This window comes from Mustela nigripes, chromosome 7 (assembly GCF_022355385.1).
Source record: "Mustela nigripes isolate SB6536 chromosome 7, MUSNIG.SB6536, whole genome shotgun sequence".
NCBI lineage: Eukaryota > Metazoa > Chordata > Mammalia > Carnivora > Mustelidae > Mustela > Mustela nigripes.
Genome location: NC_081563.1, coordinates 116,925,626 through 116,952,907, shown reverse-complemented (window position 1 = coordinate 116,952,907; position 27,282 = coordinate 116,925,626). Strand labels below are relative to the sequence as shown.

The 27,282-nt window shown below is 46.8% G+C and overlaps 2 protein-coding genes across 12 annotated transcripts in view; one reads left to right on the top strand and one right to left on the bottom strand.

Annotated features, from left to right (window-relative positions):
• NCOA6 (nuclear receptor coactivator 6) overlaps positions 1 to 14,413 on the top strand; it is a 102,362-nt gene extending 87,949 nt beyond the window's left edge. For 8 of the 9 annotated variants that reach the window (XM_059406839.1, XM_059406838.1, XM_059406844.1 and 5 more), the window contains 3 exons: positions 2,183 to 2,219; positions 5,887 to 6,035; positions 13,823 to 14,413. In XM_059406839.1, the coding sequence (XP_059262822.1) occupies positions 2,183 to 2,219; positions 5,887 to 6,035; positions 13,823 to 13,866 (230 nt within the window). In that variant the 3' untranslated portion in view covers positions 13,867 to 14,413. The remainder of the gene's footprint in view (positions 1 to 2,182; positions 2,220 to 5,886; positions 6,036 to 13,822) is intronic. The other variant, XM_059406841.1, reaches the window with a different exon arrangement.
• A 1,051-nt stretch (positions 14,414 to 15,464) lies between these two features.
• TP53INP2 (tumor protein p53 inducible nuclear protein 2) lies at positions 15,465 to 25,053 on the bottom strand. Of its 3 annotated transcripts, none has more exons than XM_059406847.1 (4): positions 24,817 to 25,053; positions 20,068 to 20,243; positions 19,386 to 19,554; positions 15,465 to 18,852 (listed from the first exon to the last, which is right to left on the bottom strand). In XM_059406847.1, exons 2-4 carry the CDS (start codon positions 20,189 to 20,191, stop codon positions 18,597 to 18,599), a joined length of 549 nt encoding a protein of 182 aa, XP_059262830.1. In that variant the 5' UTR covers positions 20,192 to 20,243; positions 24,817 to 25,053; the 3' UTR covers positions 15,465 to 18,596. The 3 variants fall into 3 exon arrangements, with proteins under 3 accessions (XP_059262830.1, XP_059262828.1, XP_059262829.1); XM_059406845.1 differs by having other exon boundaries at positions 19,386 to 19,674; positions 24,817 to 25,051; XM_059406846.1 differs by lacking the exon at positions 24,817 to 25,053 and adding an exon at positions 23,878 to 24,580 and having other exon boundaries at positions 19,386 to 19,674.
• Between the last annotated feature and the right edge of the window lie 2,229 nt (positions 25,054 to 27,282).

Genomic DNA, 27,282 nt, shown 5'->3' with positions numbered 1-27,282 from the left:
GTAAGGCAGATAAATATGCCAAAGCAGATAAATATCATAAATATGTTACAGTTTAGTCTTGCCTGGCCCTCTGTCGCTGAAGGTATTGAGGGATACCAAAATAAATTTAAAAATAAAATGAACTATGACCTTTCCACAAAGAGGTTAGAATCTCATTTACAGTTCATACTTGACAACATTTATAAGCAAAAAACAAACAAACAAACAAAACTACCATGTTTAGTTTTGTGGGCCCAAGCCAGTGAAGTTAAGGTATAACTTGAGATTTATTTTTTAAGGCATCTCTGTATCCAGTGTGGGGCTTGAACCCACAACCCTGAGATCAGGAGTCACATGCTCCACCCACTAAGCCAGTCAGGCACCTTCTCTTACAGTTATTTTTAAATGGGCTTCAGGTGCTATGTCCTTTGCTATGTTCTGTTGCACACTCAGAGCAAAATCAGGCCTCTGAAACGAATGGATGAGCTGAAAACATTTCAGCCACCCAGATTTTTCCTTTGCTACCAACTGCCCACATGATTGTGCTAGGCACCTGAAACAGGGAGGAGTGGAGTGAATTATTCACAGAGGGGCTTAGATAGTAAAATTCATTTTTGGTGAGAAAAGAAGCAGCTAGGAAGAAGAAGGGAATTCCATTTCCTGCCTCAGTTCTTTACTCCAGAAAAATGCGTTTTTTCATATCCTACATCTAAGAATAACTGACCGAAGAATCCTGTTTGTTTTAAAAGTTTCTCTTAAATGAATCTCCTTAAAATGCCCCCAGAGTCACTAACTGCCTTCACCAAATTCCTATGGTCTGTACTTACGTGAATTAGCTGTGATAGTGTTAAAGTTCTCAAAAGCACTAAATTCTGTTTCAGATTAACAAGCTAATCAAAGTTTTTATGTAATCCACCTCTTTCGGGCTGTTTTCATTTTTGAGCACATGTTACCAGTGGAGCCAACAAGGCAGCAGAGTCCTCGGTGAGGTGGTATCTGTTTCATGTGGTGGGGTGTCCGAGGTTTATGGGTTAGATATGGGGAGCTAGGTAGCAAATGGGAAGCAGGGATTCTCTTGTCTTCCACTGAAAGCAGAGTATTCTAGCCTCCTCACATTAAGGCTGCATCAACATGAGCATCATAGCAAGAATAATAGTAATAGCTAATATTACTTCTAAGAGCCAAGTGCTGTACTGAATTTTTATGTCTGTTGCCTCATTTAATCTTCTAACTTTGAGGTGGGTAAAGTGATTGTCCCCTTTTTCCAGATGAAGCATTGAGCACAGAGGTCAAGTAATTTGCTTGGGGTTACATGGCTAATAAGCAGCGGGGTCAGAATTTTAACCCATGCACTCTGACTTCACTGCCTTCAGGGAAGTTAACCTGTAATCAGTGGGGTAGATTAGGCCTGCACTGAGTTTGCGGTGCTAAATTTTCTAAAAGGGGGGACAGGCAGAGCTGTGCAAGTCCAAAAGCAGGAGAAATCACTGCTCTCTGGTACTCAGCAAAGTCTTTTGGAAAGATGGAACTACCTAGAGGCCTATAATAGAGGAAGATGTTTTCCTGCTGATGCTGAGAAAGAAGTGCCTGGTAAACCCAAGAATGCTCATTTAAGCAAAACCCTGCTAGACAAATTACTGAGGTTTTCCTTTCTTGGAGGGCATTTCTGGGAAGTTGAGGAAGAGAGGAAAATGAAGGAGTCTATGGGTGTTATCTCAAAGCAAAGCAATCTGCCCTCTAAAACTCAGTGAGGAAGTCCTTTGGAAGAGAATGCATCCTGAATAGATATTTAAGACATATTCAAAGATTGCTGTCTTTAAAAACAAGTGTCAGGAGGGTGGAGATATTTTAAGAATGAAAACAATCTCTTCTACATGGGAGGAAGAGGCTTATTTTACTAACCTAGTTATAGCTGGGTGAAATAGGAACCAGGCAGTGTGAATTTAGTTCTATTGATCCAAACAGGATTATTTCACAGTGTGGAGTGGAAGTAAAAATAGACCAAGTAAGTGTCTTAGGCCTCAGGCAACTGAGTTGTGTCCCTGCCAACTCTGTACCATGTAGGGGTGAGAATCCTGCTGGGCACAGAGACATGTTAGCCTAAATAGGGCATTCAGAATTCTCATAGACACCTTGCTTCTCCCAGTGGACATAGACCACAGGAGCTCCCACATCTCATTTCTGTGCTTTGTATTTTTCACAGAACTCGAGGCAAATGCTGCCATAGTCTCTGGACAAAGGTAAGATGATCATTCTGCAGACTCAGCATGAAAACGGCATAAGCCTCTTTGAAGGGTATCGGCTTTCTCATCCTTTAAAGCTCTCTTCACCTTGGCCTTTTCCTTCACTCTTTGTACCAGTCTGTTTTCCCTACAAAAGCGGGGGAGCTGTCATGAGTCTTCATCCCTCAGAAATAACATTTCTCTTAATAAAACTTGGTGGCTAAATTTCTCCCTTTTTTGGTGGTTTTGAAAACTGAATGAGAGAGCATGTTCAGCACTCACCATACTGAGTAAACAGTAAATGTTCAATATGTAGGAGCTGTTGATATCTTGTCATTAATAGTAGTCCTTGCAACACCTTCTGAAATATAGCTGTTTTTCCTCCAAGCATAAGAGATTCAGTTGGGGTCTGACCCCAAAACTCATGCTTTTTCTGTTAAGCCCCACAACCTAACAAAGTGAAATACACCTGTGGCTTCAACCTCATTAACCCCATGGAGAGAAGTATTACTATTTTTCAAAAGTCTTTCCTTATTTAGGATGACATTTTAGAGAATTTATCATATTTGTACAACTTAGTTTGTAAAACACCTTCACAGTCATATTCTCATGCAATCCTCCTATCAACCCTGTGAGGTGGTCATAAGAGCCAACATTTACGTGAATGCATTCCATGCCATCCACTGGGCTGTAAGCCCAACAAGGGTATTATCTCACTTAATTTTCACAATATCTATTAGCAAGGTAAATTCTGTCTTAAAGATAAGAAACCCTAAAGCTCAAAGAAGTTAAGTAAATTGCCCAAGGCTACAGATTTAGTAAGTGGTGCATCTGAGATTCAAATTCGGGCACTCTGACCGCAGTACCCTCACACTTACTGTATTGCAGCAGACAAAATGGGGGTTTATAGATCAGGAATCTGAAGCTTAGAGAAAGTTAAATAAATGGCCAATAAATATATAGGTAAGACTTGACCCCTGTTCTTCTACTTCCAAGCTTATTGATACTCCTACTACATCATTCTGCCTTCATTTTTATGAAATACTTGAATTCATTAGCCTTTCTCGAGCATGCGCCAGAAAGTGGCTACAGAAAGAAGATAATCAGATCAAAAATATCCTGTGGGTGTTTGTTTCCAGAGCTGTCTGAGCACTGGCCGTATAAATACCAGGACAGTACTGCTGTGACTCTTGTTTTGCCAGGAGAAGGAGGCACCTCTATTAGGAATCTTTCTTCCTCAGAGGCTTGGACCATTTTCTGGGCATCTAGCCAGAAAGCCATCCGGAACATCTCTAAAAGGATATGTAAATACCCCTTGACTTATCATTCCACCCCAGCTCCAGCCTCACTGCTTCTTCACTTACCTCAGCTTGTGGGGCAGTGGTTAGATATAAAGCAAGATAGCGAACAGTATGGCCACATTCCCAGCCATAGTGCTACTAGTGAAGGATCCTCGGGCAGGAGCAAAAACGCAGGGGTAGGGATAGTTGATAGGCCATGGTTCATGCCTCTTAAGGAGCTCCTGATCTAGTGGGAGGCAGAAGATATTCAAAGAAAATATGCTGTACAATCTGATGGGTGCTCTAGAATGCCAGAAACAGACTGTGAACCAAAAAGACAGAAGAGACAACTTCACTTGGGAAGTGAGGTCATGGAAGACTTCCCAAAGAGGCATCCCTTTGACCAGCTTCTTTTGTTTTTCTCTGTTGTATTACTTTCATTTTAGTTCTATGCCTTATAAGCAGATTTATCAGCTTTTTTCCCCTAATGATTCTGCCATGCATTTTTTTGAACCATGAAAGCAGTAAAAAGTTTATTAAAGAACATTTGAAATTCAGATCAGAGAATTTGAAGAAAATTACCAGTAAACCAGGATTTCTGTGACTCAAACAATACTCACTGTGTATATTTTATTTTATTTATTTATTTTTTTAAGATTTTATTTATTTATTTGACAGAGAGATCACAGGCAGGGAGTCAGGCAGAGAGAGAGGCGGAAGCAGGCTCTCCGCTCAGCAGGGATACTGAGGCAGATGCAGGGCTTGATCCCAGGACCCCGAGACCATGACCTAAGCCGAAGGCAGCGGCCTAATCCACTGAGCCACCCAGGGGCCCCTCACTGTGTATATTTTAGTTCATCTTCCTCTGCTTCTCTTCAGAGTATGTCTACGCATAGGGAGTATTTTATATACAAACACTATAATATATATATATATTATATATATCTACTATATAGTGTTTTATATATATATAAGCACTGTACATCATGCATACACACAATGTATCTCACATTCATTTATATGTGGTTACATATATATACTCAACATGTGTTATGATGAAAATGGGATTATACTATTCATAATATTGGTAACTTTTTCCCCACAATAATGTATCAGTTTTTATCATTAAATAAACTTACAACATGATTTTTCATGACTGAATATGGATGTGCCATGTTTTAGTTTTATAATCTATTGTAAAGCATTTAGGTCTTCTGTCTTCATTAGTATAAATAAAATGGTTTGACATCCTTGTGTGTAATTAGAGTGTTGTAAAAAGATTTGTTTCCTTAGGCACCTAGAAGTGGAATTGCTGATCCAGGGGATTATACCAGCGTTTCTCAGCCCGGGCGTTATTGACAGTTTGATCAGATAATTCTCTGCCCTGGGGCAGGAGTGGGGGTGGGGTGAGTGGGGTTGCATGGAAGAGCTGTCTTTGGCATTATAGAATGTTCAGTGGCATGTCTGGCCTCTGCCCAAAAGTAGCCAGTAGCATCCCTGCCTCAGTCAAGACCTCTTAACAATTAGCCATGTCTCCAGATACTGCAAAATGTCTCCTAGGAGGGAAAAACGTTTGAGAACAATGGGCTTACATAATTTATATCCAGAGTTTCTTTCCCCATGCCTTTAGTAGTACTGCATATTGCCTATTTTAAATCTCTGCATACTAAAAAAGGGAGATTGAGGTAGGGGCAGTCAGTATACCCAGCAGTAAACTGTGAATATATCCTTATGTATATTCTATAATGTGACTTATGCCATTATCTGACTATACCAGGCTCATGGGAAATACCAGTATGTATTAGTAATTTCCTGGATTTTAGATACTATTATTTTTGTTTAAAGATTTATTTGTTTGTTTGTTTATTTATTTATTTGACAAGCAGAGATCACAAGTAGGCAGAGAGAGAGAGAGGAGGAGGAAGCAGGCTCCCCGCTGAGCAGAGAGCCCGATGTGGGGCTCGATCCCAGGACCCTGGGATCATGACCTGAGCCAAAGGCAGAGACTTTAACCCACTGAGCCACCCAGGCGCCCCTAGATACTATTATTTTTTGAAAGGAAATGTTGTTATTTAAGAAAAATGGGTGAAAATGGGTGAAAAAAAAATGTTTGACAATTTTTGTTGCAAGTTCTTAATTTCTTTTACCTGTTTTCCCACAATTTTACCAGGAATATACTTTAGTATTTTATTTTTAATAGTGTAACAAACTAGACTCACTCTTAAATTGTCAGTAATATAGAAAGTAATTGTGTTTATTGTCCCAGGGTGGAATATTTTCTCTTCAGAATGACTGTATAGTTCTTAATCTCCTGCCTTACAAATGAAACTCTACCTGAAGAACCCATTTTTGTGTGTGACTTGATTCCCTCACCTCCTTGGAAACTTTGTGCTTCCCTTTGTCAGCAGTGAGCCCAAAGAGATCATTGAAAAGTCCAAAACCCCAAGCAGAAGAAACTCCCGAACTGAAGAGCCAACTGTGGCTTCTGAAAGTGTGGAAAATGGACATCGCAAGCGATCCTCTCGGCCTGCTTCAGCCTCCAGCTCTACTAAAGGTTAGCATTGGGGGGTTGGTGCCATTATGGGTCACATAGAAGAATGGGGTCTTTACCACCACAGCAGAGGACTTTGTCTTTCATCTTTGCTTCTTTTACTTTGACTTCTACTCTTTGTCCTTCCTTAGTTCATTTACCTATGTGTTTTCTGTGTGTATACATCGCAGCAAGCACCATTGGGGAAGAAAAGGAACCTAGCAGGGCAGATTGATTCATGATCACCATTTCACATAGATCCTCAATATGGCCCAGCCATCTTTCTGCGGTCAACTCTCTTTTCCACTCCTCTGGACTCTACTTTCTCTCTCTACTTTCTATCCCTGCCAGCAGAGATTCTCACCTCTTCACAGAGAAAGTAAAACTGCTTCAGCTCTTGCTACCAAGACATAAATCTACCAGGATCCTCCTTTGCTCCTACCATAATAGAGCAGCTGTCCTCCTCAAGTCTAAGGCCAGTTCCTCCATATGCCTCCTTGATACCATCTTCTCTAACCTTGTCGATAACCTTACACTATCAATTTTCTCTCCTGTATTGACCGATGTCTCCTTTTTGAATTCACTGTCCTTGGCTTCTCTGACCTAGAGCTTTTGAAAGTTTTCTCTCTACCTCTCTGACTCTTCCTTCTCAACCTCAGTACACAGATATTAGATGTTGGCTTTCCTCATACTTCAATCCTGACTCACCCTTTGTCTCCAGCTCTTCTCTCCCCAACCGATCTCACTCATGCCTCACTTTCTTAGTTACAACTTTTCACAGACAACTCATGAATTTGTATTTCTAGTACAGACCTCTAGAAATCATAGACAACTGCATGTACAACCTTACCAGGACTTCAAATATTCAACATGTCCTATTTCACCCACAATGGTAGGCCATTTGCCAGTGTTCCCCACCTTAGGGAATGGTACCACTATCTGTCCATTGGGCACCCCCTCCTTGGCACCTCTCCCTCATCCTCACATCCCTCATATCATCACAAAAAGCTGCTGCTTTTGTCTCAAGTGGCCTGAATTCATCCACTTTGCCCCATCTTCATTGCTACTGTAGCTTAAAGCCCTTCAGTGATTCACATTGTAATTAGGATTAAAGTCTAAAAGCACCAACAAGGTTCTGTGTGGTCTGGTCTCTGTCAGCATCTCCCAGCCTCATTTGAGTTCCCTCAGCAACTCAGAAATGCTACTCTTATCCCTTGTCAAGAGTCTGTATGTATGTTACACCCATTGCAGGGAATGTTCTTCCCTCTTCCTTCTCTTCTCCTCATGAACTTCCTACTCTGTCTACCTAGCTCCCTGGTCACTGCTATGAGAAATCATAGCACCATGTTCTCCTTTATAACGTCACAGTTGTAAATTTATGTCTATTTACATGACAGGTAATTAATCTATGCACTCTGCTGGGATAGGAGTTGTCTGGCTTTGCTCATCATCATATCCTTGGTACCTAGTATGGTGCCTCAGGCAAAGAGATATATAATCAGTAATTATTAATAATTGTCTATCAAATATATGTTAAGTACTTAACATATGCCAGGCCCTGGGGATATAATAGTGAAAAGACAGTGTCTCTGTCTTCATCATATCAATTATTTGCCAGCCAAAAAGACTAATAGTGTGTTAAATGTTAAATGTTGTGATAGCAAAATTACATGGTACTGTAGGAGCATCTAGCTGGGATGCTGTGCTCCTCTGCCAAATCAGAGAAGGCTTTCTGGAGAAAATGATGTTTAGGCGAGCTGAAGAATGAGAAGGCATTATGCAGGCTATGGGAGTTGAATGAAATATTCTAGGCAAAAGGAACAGCATGTGCAAAGGCCCAGATCTGAGGGAAGTGTATGATACTTCATCTCCTCAGGAAATGTGCTGAGCTTAAGTAGCTCACATTAGGCAAGAGCTGGGATCATGGCTAAGTGCCTGATATCAGCAGGGGTGCTGAGAAACAGTCAAGTACTATTGGGATGCCAGCCTGAAGATGAGGGCAGGCTCTGTGCACCAACACCAGACACTGACCTGGGAACTCAGCTGTCATTGGCAGGTTGTGCTTCTGGGCGAGAATTTCACGAATCCTCACAAGAGCCCCTGGGAGTAGGCCACAGGTGCACAGATCACAGAGAGGTAGAGGTGTAGAAGTTACCTTATCTCAGTCCATCAGAGAGGAAGGGTCTCCTTTCCTTTTCAGGCATCCTGTATAAACCAGGGTCCTCTTAGGTATCCCCACTTTAATGCAGAAAAGGAACCAGCTACTTTCTTCATTCTCCCTGGGAATCTCTCCAAGGCAGAGATTTGTTTAGAAGCACTCCTTTTCAGTATATTGAATACTAAATTTAGACCACCAAAAGGAAGATTCCTGAAGTTCTGTGAGAAAATCTGCTTCCCCTCAATTATGTGTATTCTTTTGGCCCTTCACCTTCCCAAAGAATCAAGGTCTTCTAGGCTGTAGAATATGGTGTGTGATTACATTTAAAGCAGGAAACAAGGTGGGGGGTGGGCAGGAAACAAGTGTTGGTCTTTAGAGAAGTCACATACCAGATTTTTGGAAACTTCACCTGAGCCCAGACCCTCGAGGTAATAAGGGTGTCATTTACAGTGCACTAGGAAGAATTAATCACAGGAGCAGCTGGGACAGTTAAGAAGAGAAGCCCAAATTAGAGCCAGTCTGTAGGGAACTGCCAGCCAAGGAAAGATGGAAAGCTGAAACCTGTTTTAGAAAGGGATGGGGAATAGGCTTGTACGCTTAAACTGGACATTGTCCCTTGGTGGTGGTGGTCATGTTGTAATACCTGCTTAACAAGTGGCTTCTGCAAAGCCCTAATGACTTGAAAGCTTTGTGATTTTGCTTGGGGGCAGGTAAGTGTCTCCTGAAAGGATGTCAGAGCTTTCCCCAAACCCCAGGAATCATAGTCATGTACAGATCTCCACATCAGCCTCAAGCCCTCAGGCTGTCAGTTCTTAACTCTTAGAGTAAGTTACCTTTTAAATCCAAAGTGAGTGCTATAGCTGTTTTTATTTTTAAGTGTTAGAGCTCTTGGATCCAGATTAAAGAATAAATGTGCATTATTATTTGCTATGCAATATGCTATGCTGTATCCAGAACTCTGAACCGGTCATAAAATAACTTTTTGTGATCATATTTGAATCCATACCAGGGAGTGATCATAAAATATCAAGGTGGTTTCCAAAATCTACGCAAATCAAATTTGGAGACATAGTAGTGCTGGGTACCTAAACATCTTTCTGCAGCATCAATACTTCTTAAAGTTTTGAGGCGAGAAAAAGGTTTGCCTTTTTGTGTTCATATAGTTCAGGTTATATATGCACAGACAAAATCAGAGCATCTTGAAAGCAGAGAAATATGAGCAGTTTTTTTTTTAAGATTTTATTTATTTATTTGACAGAGAGAGATCACAAGTAGGCAGAGAGGCAGGCAGAGAGAGAGGAAGGAAAGCAGGCTCCCTGCTGAGCAGAGAGCCCGACGCGAGACTCGATCCCAGGACCCTGAGATCATGATCCGAGCTGAAGGCAGTGGCTTAACCCACTGAGCCACCCAGGCACCCTATGAGCAGTTTTTAATGAAAAGTATGGTACATTTGTATTGTCAGAGAACCAGTGACATTAACCATGCTCCTGCTGGGAGAACAGAGTTTGCTTACGTCATGCTGGCCAAGGCTTACTATACTGCCAAATGGGAGCAGGTGGGACAGATTATTTCTGGGCAAGTCCAGGGAGGTCCACATGGATGATAGGTCATTCTCTGTTGTTTTGGTTTTGGTTGTTGGGTTCCCCCTACCCCACTTTTAGTTAAAGACACAAAAATTGGCTCCCACCAATCAATGAGCATCTTTTTAAAACTGGACTTAATCAGGTGTGTTGTTATAAAAACGCAAACGAGTAGTTCTACTTCCCGACATGATGTGTTCCCTATTAACACAGAAATGGTTTGTCTTTCTTATCTTTATTTATTTATCTTTATTTACTCTTCTGTTTATCATAGGTTTTAGGTTATATTTTCAATTGGAATAAAAGATCAGTAGTTAAAAATGGGTTTCAATGCCTAAATTTGAAACCAGGGAAAATATGCTAATATGAAGGAGGTTCAGAGCAACCTATAACAGAGCAGAGCAGCTGTGGTGGGTATCCCTGAAGTGCCTTAAGATGCCTCTGACAGCAAAGTGGGGTGATAGCCCTACCGTACTCTCAGCCTGTGACATGAGAAGCAATGATCTAAAAAAACATTCTTAAAATGGAAGTGTTACTATGGACATACAAATAAGCATGATATGGGAGAAAACCCTGAACAATAACTGCCTGAGACTATACTCTTGTAGCATCATCATTCAGAAATTAGCCATGAAAATTTTGAAAGATGTTCAGAATTTTTTTTTTTTGCAAAAAATAGAAATCTTGGCTAGAAGTAGTACAGTAAAAAACATATGAAGTGAGCAAGGCCAAGGTCATTTTCTAAAACTCCTTAAAAGGTAAACTCCAAATAACAGATTTAGTAGACCCTTGCGCTATAGGTTTGGCCAAATATACTTACAGTCAAAATGAGGCAATCAGGGGGAGAAAATGCCCATATCAAATTATAATGTAAATGTTTTCCAAGGATATGTATGGACAGCCATCTGAAAGACTGTTACTGACCCAATTCTTTACCATGTAGTTGGTTCAAAATATTAATATAAAGGGTGTTACTGTTAGCTTTTGAACTACCTTTATATCTGTGAAGACATTAACTTGTAAAATCTTTGATGGTTTAAAAAACAGGATTTTTCAACAATGTACGTAATTTTTATTTTGCTTGTATGGTTTTGGTTATGGGGTCTTGGGAGTAGGATTATGCAGAGTTAGAGAATTTAGGTATCCTTAGGAACAGACCTGATGTATACCCTGCATGTACCATCAGCCACTTCATTACTTCCCTAGAATTCCTTACCTTAAAGAGTTTACCTCTGGATTCTCTTACTGTATTCAGTGGAGTAATAAAAGTGGTAATGTTTTGGAGGAAATATAAAATTGAACTACAGAAACAAAAAAACTCACTTTCTCAGACGGATTTATAAAGACATCAAAAGTGACATTGCCCTATGACCCAGATTGCCTAGATTTATCCAGGGAAGGTGATAAGAGGCTTCAGTATCAGGCCGTTGCAGTTTTTTTTTCTTCATGGAAGTGTAAAAGCACACTCTACACCATCTTTCTCACCTCTAACCCTGGTATCTAAAAGATTATTTTTCTGAAGTTTCTAACACAAAACATTTGTTTACTCGTGGTCCCACTCATTGATTGGTCCGCAGAAGCATAGTCAGTCTGCCAGATCATCGGGTGCTATGAAGCAGTGACAGATGGGAGAAAGCAAGCAAAGAGGAGGAGGAGGGAGAGCCTGAGGTTACTTCTCCACCCTTCCCCTTCTCACCTGTTTTCCCAGCCACAGAGGTGTTTCTCAGACACAGCACTCGGTCCTTCATATCACAACAAAGAAGAAGCTCCCAAAGTTGGCCTAATTAACAGATATCTCTCTAAGGATGAACACTCAAGACAGAATTGTGTAGAGGCCCCTGTGTGGCTCAGTTGGCTGAGTTCCTACTCTGGTCTCAGCTCAGATCTTGATCTCAGGGTTGTGAGTTCAAGTCCTGCATTGGGCTCTGTACTGGGTAGGGAGCCTACTTTAAAAAAAAAAAAAAAGACACAACTCTATATTTTACTCAAATGATAAATTTACTACAGTGAAAATGAAACTTGAGAGTTGGACTAGCGAGTTGATCATAGGGAACTTTGGGGTGTGTGAAACTCTTGATTTATACGAAATTAAAGAACCTTTTCCACATGCTGTCAGACTGTCATCTGATTAGCAAAAGACTAAGGAATAAATTAGAGAGCGACTGATTCCTTTACCACATGGCACAAGCAACATGACCTTCCAGCAAGAAGATAAATATACTGAAATTTATACCAATAGAAGTCCAAAAATATTGTGCTGGTCACTTCTTGGAAAGTCATTGAGACCTTCTTAGCAATTAGTATAGCTAATAGTAACATTTTTGCTTTTTGCTTCTACATCGTAAGTTTGGACTTTCAAAATATGATACAAAAGAGAAAAGATTGCTTAGAACACTGAACCTAAAATGCAGCATCAGAAAATTTAGCCTGTTTCCAGAAACCAATAAAACTGATTCATCTTACATATTACCGTTTTAGAAAATACTTTCTCTCTGACAGGAAGTAATTTTATTTTATTTATTTATTTATTTTTAAGATTTTATTTATTTATTTGACAGAGAGAGATCACAAGTAGGCAGAGAGGCAGGCAGAGAGAGAGAGAGGAGGAAGCAGGCTCCCCGCTGAGCAGAGAGCCCGATGTGGGACTCGATCCCAGGAACTCGAGATCATGATCTGAGCCGAAGGCAGCGGCTTAACCCACTGAGCCACCCAGGTGCCCCGACAGGAAGTAATTTTAAAACTTTGATTTATTAAAGCCAAAAGATCTATGGAACAGCTTGAAGAATGAGAGTGAATTTTTAACATCAATAGAACATTTTTTGTTTAAAGATTTTATTTATTTGACGGAGTAAGAGAGACTACAGACAGGGGGAGCAGTAGGTGGACGGGGCGGGGAGCAAATTCCCCGCCAAGCAAGGAGCCTGATTCAGATCTAGATCCCAAGACCCTGGGGTCATGACCCAAGCCGAAGGAAGACATTTAACTGACAGACACACCTAGGTGTCCCAAGATCAATAGAAGATTTTAAAGAATTGTTTACATTTGGAGAGCTGCAAGCTATTCACTATACCCTGCTATAGAAGACTTTTGTGAGGAAGGTTTTCTTTTTCAAGGTTTATTTCTTTTAGAGCGAGAGTACAGGGGGGGCAGAGGGAGAGGGAGAGAGAAGCTCAAGCAGACCCTGTGCCTAATGTGGAGCCAGACATGGGGCTCTATCTTAAGACCCCAAGATCATGACCTGAGCCAAAATCAAGAATCAGATGCTCAATTGACTGCACCACCCAGGTGCCCCATGTGAAAACATGGTTTAAATATGGAATAAGATTAAGTTGATTGAAGACACTATGATAAGAGGAAGTAAAGGAGTTAAAACACACTTGTTCAATTTATGCCACTGTTATTCTGCGTATAAGTTATTCAGTTCCCCACCTCTTCCATGAAGCCCACAGGCTCACCTGGGCTCAGAGCAGGCTGTGGCTTGCTCTGAATTGTTTCTATGCCTATATGTATCCACAGCCTTGATATTACTGGCTAGACCATAATAGATACTTGTTGACCATAGGTCATGGTCATGTTATTTAGAGGCTTGACAATAGTAAGGCAAAAAGAGTCACTTACTACAAAATGATGGCTTGATTCCAAAAGGTCCAGAGGCCATTTTTTTGCACTCTGGCACAATTTACTCACTTACCTGTAGCAAGACTTAACTGATTTCTCACAAAAGTACTCCGTCTCTCTGTCATTTCACTGAGTGATAAGAACTGGTGATGGAGGCTGTAGGGTTAATTGCCCAGCTCAAGATGCTCTCCCTACCCTGCCACTTTTTCCGACTGGGTATGTGTGCTTCATCTCCCACCACCTGTATCAGACTTCCCGATTGCCAGGCCCTAGTATACAGAGCCAGGCCTTATTTCCATAGAAGTCTGAGACCCTCTCCACGCCGAGTGCTCCTTTTGAGGCCCTTTGATTTATTCAGAGTCCAGCAGGGTCAGCCCTCCTTCTTGTGGACTGCCTAAAACATCACTGCCGTAAAGAGTTGTCTCAACTGAGCGTGTCCTTCCTTCCCCCAACAGACATAACCAGCGCGGTGCAATCCAAGCGGAGAAAATCCAAGTAAACAAGCTGGACGGCGACTTGATCCTTGTAAATGTGTGTGAATTTTACAAAAAGCAATTTTGAGCTGTGACTTTTTAAAATCCATTTCTGTACAGCTAGTCATTTTAATAATGTGGCCCTTTTCCTAGTCCTTGCAACCTATTTTGTAAAGTGCAATGGGGTCAGCAGAGTTGTTGAACCTTTTGGTGTTACAAGATGAAGTTCAAGGTTTCTAAAATGTTGCCATGTATTGAGAGGAGCTAATGCGATTATGTTATTAGTTTTCATATTTCCTAAGCAGCCTAGAGTACAGGGTGAGCATTTTTAGATATTCTAATGATGTATTGTGCTGTGGAAGTTATGTGTGTGAATAGCAGTAGTGGGAGCTAAAGGAATCTTTTCATTTGGAAATGTTGTAAATAATTTTATTATATAGTGTTTTGGATGTATTTGTTGTAGAAATGGACCAGTGAATAAAGAGAATCTAAGGGTTTGTACAATGTGAAATACTGAATGTGTTAAATAAATGTCATTGTCTTAGAACATAAATGTATGTTATTGGTAAGGGATTACTGGGTGAGCATGCTCTTTTTTTAGCCCATAAATGAATAGGATCAGCCTTCTTTGTAAATTAGAATCCCACACCTTGTCCTTACTCTACCTGCTTTGAAGAAACTAGCCCTTTCAGCACTGTACCTGGCACTTGATAAATGTTGGTCAAATTTGTTTTGGTTGCAAATAACAGAATCAACTTGGGATCAAAGACCACCCAGGATTTTCTAGGGACAGGAAGCCATCAGTAACCCAGATGTACTTTGTCTCCACCTTGTACATCTGATTCTCTGTGCACAAAATGTTAACAGTCTTCTCCATTTGAGAGATAAGCCCAGACTGACAGCCAGATTCTTTGTAACAGCATCAAGTGTCTTGCCCACTTCAGGTCAGCTTTCCATTTTCAGTCCAATTCTATGGTTAGATCAGGCAGTTCCCACACAGAAGCGGTCATTTTGTGTTACATACTTTATATACTTCAAAGATGTCCACTACTTTCTACCTTTTGGGTACACTATTTCTCATCTGTACCAGGCTTTGGGGCTGGTTTCTCATCAACATGCCTGTGTTTTCCCCTTTCCTTGCTCAATTCCTACCTAAAAATTATAGTCTCTAAACCTGCTGCTTCTGCCCCCACCCTACTCCCAACCTTCAGGAGACTCTGATGCTTGGGGCTCTGTCCTTGTCTTGGTCTGGGCCTCAGCCTCAGCTGTATCTTCTACAGCTAGACACAGAGTCCGTCCCTTCCCCTGCAGAGTCTTCTTGACCTTGCCAGAACCTAATACCTGAGACCAAAAGGATTAGTAAGTCTCAGTCATGCTCTCATTCTCATCTCTGTTTCAGCTGCCTTTATGTATGTCTTGGGTTATAAGGATCCTCTAATAGTAGTTATTGATGAATCAGACCCCACAATTGTCTGGCTCTATTCCCAACAAGCCTATCTTCCCTATTCTTTCCGTGTCTGTATGACACACAAGCAGAACCAAAGCCAGCCTAAATCCCTTGCCAATATTATGCTTGAGATTGCAAAGTGCTTCTATGTTAGCTCTACTTAGACAGAAAGCATAATGTGCTTTAAATAGATTTTTATTTGTTTTTCTTTATATTAATTTTTTTTTCTCCCATAGAGGAATAACATTAAAACCTAACAATCAGAATCCTGTTATACACATACACAGGCATGCCACATGACTGGATTGAGGTGGTTATGTCCTTGAGTCTGTCAACATGTCACAACATGGTCAACCACAGTCTTCTCATTTCAGTCAGTCTCAACACAAAACACCTAAGAGGGATACACTCAGCTTGTTGGTTCCATGTGGAACTAGGTGGCAGGGTAAGAGGGAAGATACAAGGGGCTCCGGTGTGTCTGCATTCAGTCCCCTCACATTAAAGCCCCATGGATCTGAGAAGACATCCAAGAGCTCTAGTGGGGTCCCTGTTGCACCTAAGACATTATAGGTCAGAACAAATTGATCAGGGTTCCAGGTGGGGGTTAGGGAGCAGGCATACCCCAAAACAGCAGCAAACTGCATTCATACACACTTGATACCCTGTTGGGGCCAAACTGGCAAAAGCTGGAAAGTGACAGCCAGCTTGAAGGGAGCACACAGACATATTGGGGAATTACTGTAAGTCGCCCTTTGATGTCTTGGGTCTCACTCTAGAAACAGGGGTCCCTCTGACATACTCAGTTTTGGCAAAGTGCTGGTAGTATTGACATCAATTAATACAAACTACTCCACAGTCTCTGAAAACATCAGTCAAGACAGACTCTCTCACCCCCTCCTGTCTAAGGTTGCATAGGACTTTGTGAATTCAGGTTCCCTCATGTATTCAAGTTCTGTGGTTTAAAAAAAAAGAAAATCCTGAAGCATGCTCAAGGTGAAAGGCACATACACAGTCAATACAGTATGACGAGGTCTGATGCTTCAGGAGTCAGACTAGCAGGAGACTGAGTAGATTGGTTCTTAGAAATCTATACACTCAAATGCTACAGAATCTATAGGAAAGTACAAAAACACATGAGCCTTACAACCAGCCAGGTGGTGAGACTGCAGGGTTCTAGAACTACAGTTGCCTCCAAAAATACAGGTAAGGGAGGGGCCTTTGAAATTTGAACCAAATGCCCTATAACTCACTCTCCCCCCCCCCCCCAAGGATCATGGGGACTGCCCAGGACTGAGCCTATGCCTCAGCTGGCAGCAGAGGAGTAGGCAGGAAGAGTGGGAGGGAGGTTCAGTTCTCAGAAGTGCTGAAGACCCTAACTGGCTGTGAAGTGACCACAGGGTAGCTGGAAGAATAAAACCAACCAGGCTATAACTGCAGGAGAACCTTGGCCAGAGGAGCAAGGTTATCAACTACCGGGGCACCAGTGGACTGGTGCAGGGACTTGGATCTGCCTTTACTGTAGATTTGGTTTACTCTATTGAATAGGAGACCCCAACCGGAACTTCCTCTGTCCCCATCCCAGCAACCATGGGGCTACCCTGCTCCTTTATCCATATACCCAACCTGAGGCTTGGGGCTATAGGATCAGGGAGGGCAACTACCTTAACCCTCATGGGATCGCAGTTTTCCCACCAAGCCTCAGCTTGGCGGTGAGGCCAAGAAACCTGGAATTGGAGTGAGGGGGAAGACCGATGTTAGTATGTAACAGGAAATCTTAAAAGTTTCAAGGGAGAAAAGAGCACACACTAGAAGAGGACAGTTAGAGGAAAAGGGAAGCAACTCGGGGTATCCCAAGAAGCTGTTGCTGGTGTCTGAGCCCAAAATTCACTCCCACCACAAGAAGGGCAACACTGTCTGCCTGTGTCCCCTCTTGCCTCACCCAGGAATTCTCACCCAGGTTCTGTCCTCCAGCTACTTAACTGGAGGAGAGGGCAAGGGGAACCATAGGGCAACCATTTCTCCCCATCAGACTAGAAAGGAACAGCCCTGGGGGAGGAAATGAGAGGCTCCCCAGAGGCCCCGACCCTGGATAGGAACTATTTGGGGGTTGGGCCAGTGGGGCTCCTGGCTTCCTACCCAGGAGTGTTTTTATTAGTCATCCTAGGTAGAGTGTGAAATACAAGGCCAGAGGCAACATGAAGGCTGAGCTGTTAGTCTTGGGATGGCTTCACCCCACAGCTTGTCCTCCCCAGTATCGTTCTGCTTTCTTACTCTGGGGTGTGCACTTTACCTGCCTAGAAGCCCTCTGGCTTGCATCTCTCCTAAACTAGTTCTAGCACCTTGGGCATGTGAACAGATGGTCAGGATGGCAGGGCCTTGCCCAGCCTCTACCCCTGGGGTGACATGTTGAGGGTAGGGCAACAAGATATTAAGCCCTTCAGACTAAGGGGAGTGCAGAGGGGTGGATTTCTGGAAGAGATTTGGAAACTGGGATTCTAGGCAAGGGAAGTGGGGGCAGACTTCAGGCTCAAACCCAAGAGGAGGGCTTGGCCTCTCTGAGCAAGCACAGTGCCAGTTCCCATGGTGCAGTGCCCTGCTCCCTACAGCTTCTCAACCTGTATGTCCTGTCTACATTTCCAGTAGGCTGCCTCTTTCCCTCAGTTCCCTCCACCTTCTCCCTTTAACTCACATCTCACAGTCCTGTTCCACATACTTTACCTTTCCAGGCCTAAAAAACTCCAAGGGGAGAGGGAAGGAGGAGACTAAAGGCAGAACCCTTTGGTCTCAGCGTCCACTCCCCCATCCATTTGGGAGGGAATTACTGGGAATGAATAAGGGAGCAGGAGTGAGCATAGTGCCAAACATGAGATAGGGTGAGGCTTGTAAAGTGGGGCTTGAAGGCGGGTTAAAGAGCTACATGTGGGAGAAGAGGCTAGCGGAAGGAAGAGTGGGCCAGAGGTACAGGACCAGGGGGCAAGGATGAAGGGGAATGTCAAGGCAGAGATGGGGGCAGGGACCAGAGAAGGAAGGAAAGATGGAGTGTCAAGGAGGAAGGACATGGAGGATTAAATGCCAGGTATGGGGGGTCGTAGGGTGAAGGAAAGGAGGGGGTTCAGAGTCGGATCAGAGGTGGGAAAATCGAGGTGGGGGGAGAGGGGCTAGCACCCCACCTCACTTGAGGAGGAGGGAGGTTGTAGTGTCCAACCCAGGTGGGCTGCGGGCGCTCCTCGAGCAACACACTGGCTGCGGCAGAGGGACCCGACAGGGGTCGGGAGTCGGCGAGGGGTCTGTGGCTCGGCCGGAGGACCCTCAGTAGTTGAACTGGCGCTGGCACGGCTGGTAGACGAAGCTGCCCTGGTGCTTGGGCCGGCGCGAACGGCTCTCGCGGGCGCGGTTCTGCCGCTGCACCACCTTGGCGCTCAGCGCGTGGCGCTCGGCCCGCTGCCGGGCCCGCTGCAGCCGCCGCGCCTGGCCTGCCTTCTCCAGCAGTGCAGCCCGCGCCGGCAGAGGGGCGGCGGCGGCGTGGTGCAGGGCCCGGGGCTCGCGGCGGGCGGGCGCCAACTCCCTGCGGGGACAGAGCAGGGCTCGGTCAGGGCCGGACACTCCGCCCACCCAGTTCCCGCACCCTTGCCCTGGCGCAATACTGTCTCTGCTCTTAGCAGGGCGCCCAGGCCCTTCCGGTGGGCTTATGGCCCCGCCCTTCTTCCGAGCCAACCTGAAGATGCCTCCTCAGTTCTAAACCCCGTGACAGGTAAACCGGACTCCAGGGAAGGCTCGGCCCCCACTTCCAATTCGGTTCTAACTTGGCGTGCCAGCCTCTGAAAGCCCCACCCCTTTGGCGCTCCGCCAGGCCCCTCGGCCAAATCAGCCCCAAGCCTCCGAGCTGTCTCTCCCAGGCCCCGCCCGGGCCACGAAGCCAGGCCTCGCCCCCTCTTAAGGCCCCGCCCCTTTACCCTCAGGCCCGCTCCGAGCCTTGTCCCCGCCCCCGGCCACTAAGACACGCCTCTAAAGGCTCCGCCCCTTCCGAACGGGGCGGGCTCCTGGGCTTGCTCCCCAGTCTCTAGCCAGGTCTCCAGGCCACGTCCCCGGCCCGCTCACCCTTCGCTAAGGTCGCCGTCAGGCAGGGCAGCGTCGGGGTGCGGGGAAGGGGGCCCAGGCTCCAGCACTATGGTGCTGCCGGTGACGTAAACGGACATGCTGGGGTGCTCGATGAGGAGATCTTCCAGGGGGCTGCTCTGGAGGCGGGCGGGCCCGAGTCCGGGCCCCTCTGCAGTAAAACAGGCGGGAGGGGTAACAAACCAGCTCTCGTCCATCAAGGAGGGCGCGGGCGGGGGGCGGCCTGCGGGGGCAGCGGCGGCCCCGGGGCTAGGTGGAGCCGCGTAGCTGTCTACGGGGCGCGGGAGGGGGAGCCATGCGGAGGAGGGGGCGCAGCGGGGAGGGACACACACACACACCGGACACAATGGGGCGGGGAGAGAAAGGGCATCGTTAGTCAGACCCGCAGCCCCGCCCGCCGCGCCCACGGGGCACCCACGGGCCAGGAGTCTCGACTAGCTGCCCTAGGGCACGTGAGGTGTGGGCCCCAACGCTGCGCTGCCAAGGAGACCGCCCGGGCTGGTAATGGGATGGGGCCCTGTTCCCCTGCCTTCAGTGTCACTGTCTAGACCCCATTTGCCCACTAGGCTGGAGGAACTCCCCAGTCCCTTAGCAGCTCCCCTCCCCTCCGCAGCTCGGCCGCCTGCCACAGGCCCAGGCATCAGAGTCCTGACCGAGGTCTCACCCGGCAGGTCAATGATGAGCCAGCCGTCCACTTCATCTTCCTCGGAGACGAAGGCTCGGGGACATTCGGGGTCCTCGGGGGGAGGGGGAGTACTGAAGAAGAGGCTGGTGAGGCGCTGGAACATGGCCTAGGATGAAAAGGCCTCAGGCGGGGGCGTCCTCCGGCAGTATAGAAACCTGGGAGGTGCACAGAAGCAGTCAAGAACCCCCACTGACTTTAGTCGACTACCCCTGACTCCCAGCTCCGCTCGGGATCCCACCCAGTGCAAGGGATTGGGGGGAAGCTCTGCGGTGTGTGCACGTTCTGGTAAGTCCGTCTGCTTTCAGCCTTTTTCTGTTTTCTGTGTGATCTTAGCAAGTTATTTAACTTCTCTGTGCTTTAGTTTTCTCATCTGTCAAGTGTCAATGATAAAATACCTTCCTCTGGGCCCTTACAGGAATTCCATGAGCTAATAATAGTATCCTCCTCTGGGCTCTAATAAGAATTAAATGAACCAAACACAAAGTGCTTCCAGTCATACTCAGGCACAGAGTAAGCATTCAGTAAACCAATCTACTAGTAGTTATTAAAATCATTGCCCCCTCTAGGGACATGGAAGGAGTAATAGATAAGACCACATTCTATCAGGAAAGGTCTCCAGAGGCCTGGACATCCCAGCTGGACCTCAAAGTTCTCTAAGCAAGGAAGAAACTGTCCAGTACTGCAATTACTTATTATCATCGTCATACTATAGCTAACATTCATGTGCTAGGTATTGTACTAAGCACTTTACCTATATCACCACAGGTATTTCTCACAACAACTCTAGGAGGTAGGTCTAATTATTATCCCTTTTTTACAGGTAAAGAAACTGAGGCTCCAGGAGGTAAGGTAACTTGCACAAAATCTCACAGCTAATAAGACACAGAGGTTGGATTTAAACCCATGCAGATTCCAGAGGTAGCACCCATAACCACTATAATCCACTGCCTTTACTGGATTAGACATTAGTTTAGATTAGGCATTTTTAATTTGGAGGCCAAAGTATTTTTCTGGGAAGAAGTTTTTCTTTTTTCTTTTTCTTAAGATTTTATTTATTTATTTGACAGAAGAGACACAGTGAGAGAGGGAACACAAGCAGGGGGAATGGGAGAGGGAGAAGCAGGCTTCCTGCTGAACAGGGAGCCCCATGTGGGGCTTGATCCCAGGACCCTGAAACCACAATTTGGGCTGAAGGCAGACACTTAACTACTGAGCCACCCAGGTGCCCCTGGGAAGAAGTTTTTATCCTGATTTCCTAACATCACTCCTTGATCCCAAAGATTAAGAGCACCTACTTGAGCCTGTGTGGCCTGAAGAGTGTTAGCTGGCAGAAATCCCACAGAACGGCTACCATGTGATTCCACAGCTCTCACTGTGTCTGTCTGACAAGGTTCTAAGATCCTATTCCCTTGGGCCCTCCCCCCTCTCACCCTCTATACCTAAGCTCCTGCTCAAGGGCAGCATTCCTGGCTAGGAGGAAGATCAAGTTGCTGGCCCCAGAAAAACAGCAGGTCAGTGGGAGGTGATGATGAAGGGGGGGCCTATCAGACCTCAGGAGCCCTTAAGGATGAGCATTGAGGATTGGACCAGGACCCAGCTCCTCAAATCAGTCCTTGCCTGGATGAAAATGAGGAAGGAGACCCGTGCTCCAGGAATGGAGACACCAAGGAAGCAGCTAGAGATCTATCCTCCTCCCCACTTCAGTCTACCTTAGCACTAGGCCTGGCTGGGAGTCCCCTGGATATGTCCCAAAACTTGAGCCTCCACATCTGTCCTCTGAAGATGGTCAACCATTTTGCCACTGAGACACTTGTCACCATCTTCTGGGGATCATTCCACATTTCCTGCAGAACTCCCTGGGGGCATGTCCACCCTTCCATTCCCTGGAGGCATCCTACACTTATTGCTAATCCTCCTGAGGTTTTGGGTTTTGTTTTTTTTTAAGATTTTTAAAATTTATTTGTGATAGAGCACAAGCAGCAGCAGGGAGAGGGAGAAGCAGGCTCCCCACTGAGCAGAGGACTTGATGCCAGGACCCTGGGATCATGACCCGAGCCAAAGGCAGATGCTTAACTGACTGAGCCACCCAGGTGTCCGCCACCCGAGGTATTCTTATGTTTGCTGCTACCTCTCCCATTGCTTGGGTATGTTTTCACACTTCCCACCAGAATCATCCAACCTCTATAATAACTTTTTTTAAGCAAGGAAGAAACTGTCCAGTACTGCAATTACTTATTATCATCATCATACTATAGCTAACATTCATGTGCTAGGTATTGTACTAAGCACTTTACCTATATTTTATATAGGTAAAGTGCTTAGTACCTATAAAAAATAACTTTTTTTTTAAAGATTTTATTTATTTATTTGACAGAGAGAGACCACAAGTAGGCAGAGAGGCAGGCAGAGAGAGAGAGGAGGAAGCAGGCTCCCCCCTGAGCAGAGAGCCCGATGCGGGACTCGATCCCAGGACCCTGAGATCATGACCTGAGCCGAAGGCAGCGGCGTAACCCACTGAGCCACCCAGGCGCCCCTCATCCAACCTCTATAAACAGAGTATTTTCCACATTTGCAGACCTACACTGGGCTCTAGAAGGAAGTGTTCCCTGGGTGCTGGCTTCTCTGGTGGGTGGGTGGAAGACCTACAGAGATTATAAAAGGTTGGGCACCCCCAACTAGTGTCTGCCCAGCACAAGCCACATATCCCCACCCATCTGTTAGCCACAGAGAATTAGTGACTCAGTTACCAGAAATCCAGAAAGTTCCGCCCCTCCTGAAGGAAGGGAAGATTGGAGCCTTGATGAGGCACACCCTCCTTGCAACGACCTACCACTTCAGTGAGAAGATGAAAGCGAAGTTGAGAGTTGTTGCAGGCCCATGATATTCACCTGGCCCATTTTACAACCTGAGAATCCAAGGAAATAAGTCTATCCAAAGACAGAGAGGTAAGTGGTGGCCAGGCAGGTGGAGCCCCAGGGCATGAAACATTGAGTCCAGAGAATACACAGTCAGGAAAGCCTCAGCAAACAAGCGCCAAAATGTAAGGATGCAAGAAAGATTAGGAAGGTCAGAGAGGAGTCAGAACTTAACCAAGTCACTGCTAACCTCAGAACCCCTCTGTCCAGCTGTAAAAAGGCTTGGAGTTCCTGACACCAAGATTCACCAGGCATTTGCCAGAGCAGCCGCTGTGCAGCAGAACCTGCAGAGTCTCCTCTGATTACCCCCAGATCCAGGTAAAGGTTGCCCGGTAGGGGGAAGCTCCCTGCCTGAAGTCACACAGCAAGTAAGTGACAGAGCCAAGAATGACAGCAGCACCAGCCAACCAGTGCCCGCCCCCTCTCACGACCACAGTGCGGGGAGCCTCCCAGATTTTCTTTCCCATCTTTGCCAGCTTCCTGATTCTCACATTCCCAGCCCTGCTCCAGGGAGAACCATTCCCTTTAATAACTACAGCAGCTGTGCCCAGAATAGCACTTGAGCTCCAAGCCATCTCTACCCCACCCCATCCTTTAGCAAAGCCGGCTCGGATGGGACTCTTGGCCCAGGCTCTGGGGCCCATCCACTTGGAAAGCCGGAAGCTCTCCTCCTACTTTTTTCTCCTGCCCCTCTCTGTCAGCAGAGAGAGAGGGGCAGCATAAGCCTCATCATCACCAGCACTAGGTCAGGTCAAGTCCTTCTGACATGCTGGGGGTTGGGAAGGTAAGAAAGGGCCAAACAGAGGGAACCTTCACCCTCCATCCCACCCCTACGTCAGCCCATGGAGACACCCTGATGCAGCCAATGACTCACCTTTCTGTGGTCAAAACAGCTGGGAGGCAGCGATTTTATTGGGCTCTGGGACTCCAAGGTACAGAGGGAGGGTCAAGGCCACAAAAGGGGACTCTGTCTCCAGAGACCTCCTGGAAAAAGATCCAGGAATGAGGGGACCTAAAAGCCCTATCGAATTCGGATGGTACTGAGCCTAAGGTAGAGTCAATGCCCAATGTTGGAGGATGTGTAACTTGTTACTTGTACTGAGTTCCAACCAAGCATGTGCCGTGGCGGATGTAGGCATGACTCTAATCGGCTTCAGGACCTGCGGTAATCAACTTCCCCTCTCTGGGCCTCAGTTTCTCCTTCCATGAAAAGGAGGCTAAGACCCCTTGTTTGGGGGCTGGGAGTGACATCAGCTAAAGCTTGGCTGAGAACAGGGATGAGGGAGATGTTAGGGTTGTCCCCGGGGGGTGCAGAGCTTGGAGCTGGAGAGAGGGTATTCCGCCATCTGGTGCCGCCCCAACGACCTAGAGCTGGTTCTCTGGACTGCCCCCGAACTCTTGAGGACCGCCCCCCCTCCCCCACAGCCTAGACCCAGCAGCGCCGCGCGAAGGCAAGGAGAAAGTCCGGGATCGGAGGCCTGCCCCCAACACCTGGGTTAGCTTAGGAAACTGCAGAGGCCCCTCTGGTCTTGCTGCCTTTCTGCGTCCCTCACCCGTGGGCCCAGCACCGACCCAGCGCCTTACTGGGTCAGGGGAGGACAAGCGACCCGAGCCGGGGGGCGGTGCGGCCTTGGTGACGTCTCAATGTCATATGCAAATAGGGAGACGTCACGGTCTACCGGCCTGCGGCAGCCAATCAAAAAACGGGAATGCAGCCCGGCGGCCGCGGGCGGAAACAAAGACCCGGGAGCTGGGACCGCGGGGCGTGTCTCCGGACGCAGGACCCCCTGGGCCGAAGCCGGTGGGGACTCACCTGGGGGAGGGGGCGGTGCGGCGGGCGGGGTGGCTCTGAGGTAGTTGCGCGGCGGAGCGTCCCGGCGTCGGTGCTGATCACAGGCCGGGCTGCATCGCGGGGGCTGGACGGGGAGGCGGCGGGGCTCCGACTCGGAAGCTCGCAGCTGCTGCGCTCGCCCGCGGGGCTTTGAGACTGTGCGGCCGCTGCTGGGCTCACGGCACAAATTGGAACGTTCAAACAGCTGATTGTGACATCACAAAGGGGCCCGCCCGCCTCGCGTCACCGGCCGGCGGTGCGGTGGCCAATCCCAGGCTGCGGATACCCCCTCCCTACCCCCTCCACGATTCGCTGGCCAGTGGCTCCTGCTCCGGAGCCCAACTCCGAGCCTCGGGGGGCCTCCCGGGGAGGCCACTGCTAGGAGCTTCGACTCCTTGCCGCAGGGCGACCCACGGACCTCTTACTGAGGAGAGCCCCCACCCCCTACGAGATCCCCCTCTTTCTCATTCCCCCCCCCCCCCCCCCCCCCCCCCCCCCCCGTATCCTTTCACTGGCATCCTCTATCCTTGTCCCCCAGCCCTTTTGTCAACTCCACACCAACGTCCGTGCACCTCCATGCTCCCCACCAACCTCCTCCCTCCTCTCTCTCCCTCTTGTTTCTGTTTTTCCTCAGTCGGACAGGCTTGAGAGGTGGAGGACATCCCCTTCCCTGGTTCCAGGGGAGCACCCGGGAGTGTAGAGGAATTGGCGAGGCTGACGGGCAATTTTGCCGAGTGGGACTCGGAGAGGAATTACCCTGGGCTGAATAGCTCATCTAGAGAGCGTTCAGACTTTATTTAATCCACATTGCTACCAGGACTGGACAGAAAAGTGACAAGGCAAGGTTTATTTGTCCCGATTTACACACCGGGAAACTTAGGCTCGCACATCTCACTGTCACTTTGAGGATTCATTTTCAATAATGCATCCAGCAAACATTGTACCCAGCATTGCCGGCTGCCAGACGGCTGCCTGACGTTTACTAAACACTGAGCGCCAGGCACCCTGCTCTAGCACTTTGTGTTTTCATCTCCACGACAACAACAGAGGTGAGTATTATCCCCATTTTCCAGTTGAGGACACAGACTCAGAGAGCCTAACTGATTCCTTACAGGTTGCAAACTATAATAAATAGCAGAACCAGGGTCTGAACCCATAGTTCCTGGCCCCAACCTCTTAACTCTCTACATGCATCTAACCCCCAGAGTGCCTCTGCCTCTCCAGGGAAACTAAGGTCCAGTCCTGACTGTCCCCAAACTTGCTGTGTGGCCTCAAGCAAAGGCGTATTACTTCTGTGGGCCTCAGTTTCCTTTTCCATCAAATATCCACGCATATCCAAGCTTCTAGAGATTCTTTCAAACTTTCAACCCTCAGAATTGTGCCAATCCCGTTATTTGAGACCCCACCTCTGCCAAAGCCCTGGGAAATAACCTGAGGAGAGACCACAAATACACTCCCTCCAGATCTCCAGCATGAGAGGTTCTAGGTCCCCTCCAGTAGAGCAGCACGGGTGGGGGTGCCCATCTGGCCCAGCAGGAGGCAGAGAGTAAGCTAGGCGGGAGCTTCATGCTCTAGTGATAAAATCCTGTCCCAGCCTAGTCTGAAGCTCCAGAGGGACTCCTTAGCCCTAGTAACTAGGAGAAGGAGCCAGGAGATAATACCCAGAGGCTTCTGAGGTGGGGGAGGGGAGGGGAGAGCTGTGTTTTGGCCCTTGGAGTGATGTCCCCAACGTGTCCTCCTCCTGTGCAACCCTGAGCCTTGGCTTTTTACCCCTACTTCCTGCTTGCTTCATATCCTCTCTTGACCTCCTTGTTGACTTAAACCAAATAATCCCTAACACGCCTCTCCCATCACACCGTTTGTCTGTTCTAAAAACTTCTGTGGCTCCCTCAGGATCACGCTCCTGAACACAGGATTTGTAGCCTTTCAGGGGCCAGCCCCGCCCTCTTCTGCTTCCACCTGCCTTCTACCTGCAGCGCAGTGCCAGCGTGTCCCTCACTGTCTCTTCAGCACTCTCCCACAGCCTGGAATGCCCACTTAGGTCTTTCTGAATTCATGTATTTTCTGTCTTCAGGACTCTACTCACGCCTTCTTCCTCTAGGCAGTCTTTCCCGCCCATAGGTCCAGTGCTACTTTGATGGACAATAATTTATTTGTTCGATAAACAAGCAGTGGTGATGACTATGCATGTGTGTGTGTGTGTCTGTGTGTGTCTGTGTCTGTGTGTGTGCACGTGTGTGTGTATGTTTCTTCTCAAACAGGTGGTTGGCAACCCAAGGGCGTAATCTCTGTCCATATACTACCCCTGCCCCACCTGGACCCTCTCCTCTGCTATAGCAAGCATTCTGCTGGGCACAGGATTTGAGTTCCCCAAGCCCAGGAAAGGGGCTCCAAGCGTATATTCTGATAGCCTAAGTGAACTGGATTCTGCTCCCAGCCTTCGCTGAA

Bases quoted from the DNA above. Each gene is read 5' to 3' on its own strand.
- TP53INP2 (XM_059406845.1), bottom strand. From the start codon at position 20,191: ATGTTCCAGCGCCTCACCAGCCTCTTCTTCAGTACTCCCCCTCCCCCC. The intron at 19,675-20,067 runs GTGAGACCTCGG...CGCGCCCCGTAG, and splicing joins GCTCATCATTGACCTGCCGG to ACAGCTACGCGGCTCCACCT. The intron at 18,853-19,385 runs GTGAGCGGGCCG...CTGTCCCCGCAG, and splicing joins GACGGCGACCTTAGCGAAGG to GGAGTTGGCGCCCGCCCGCC.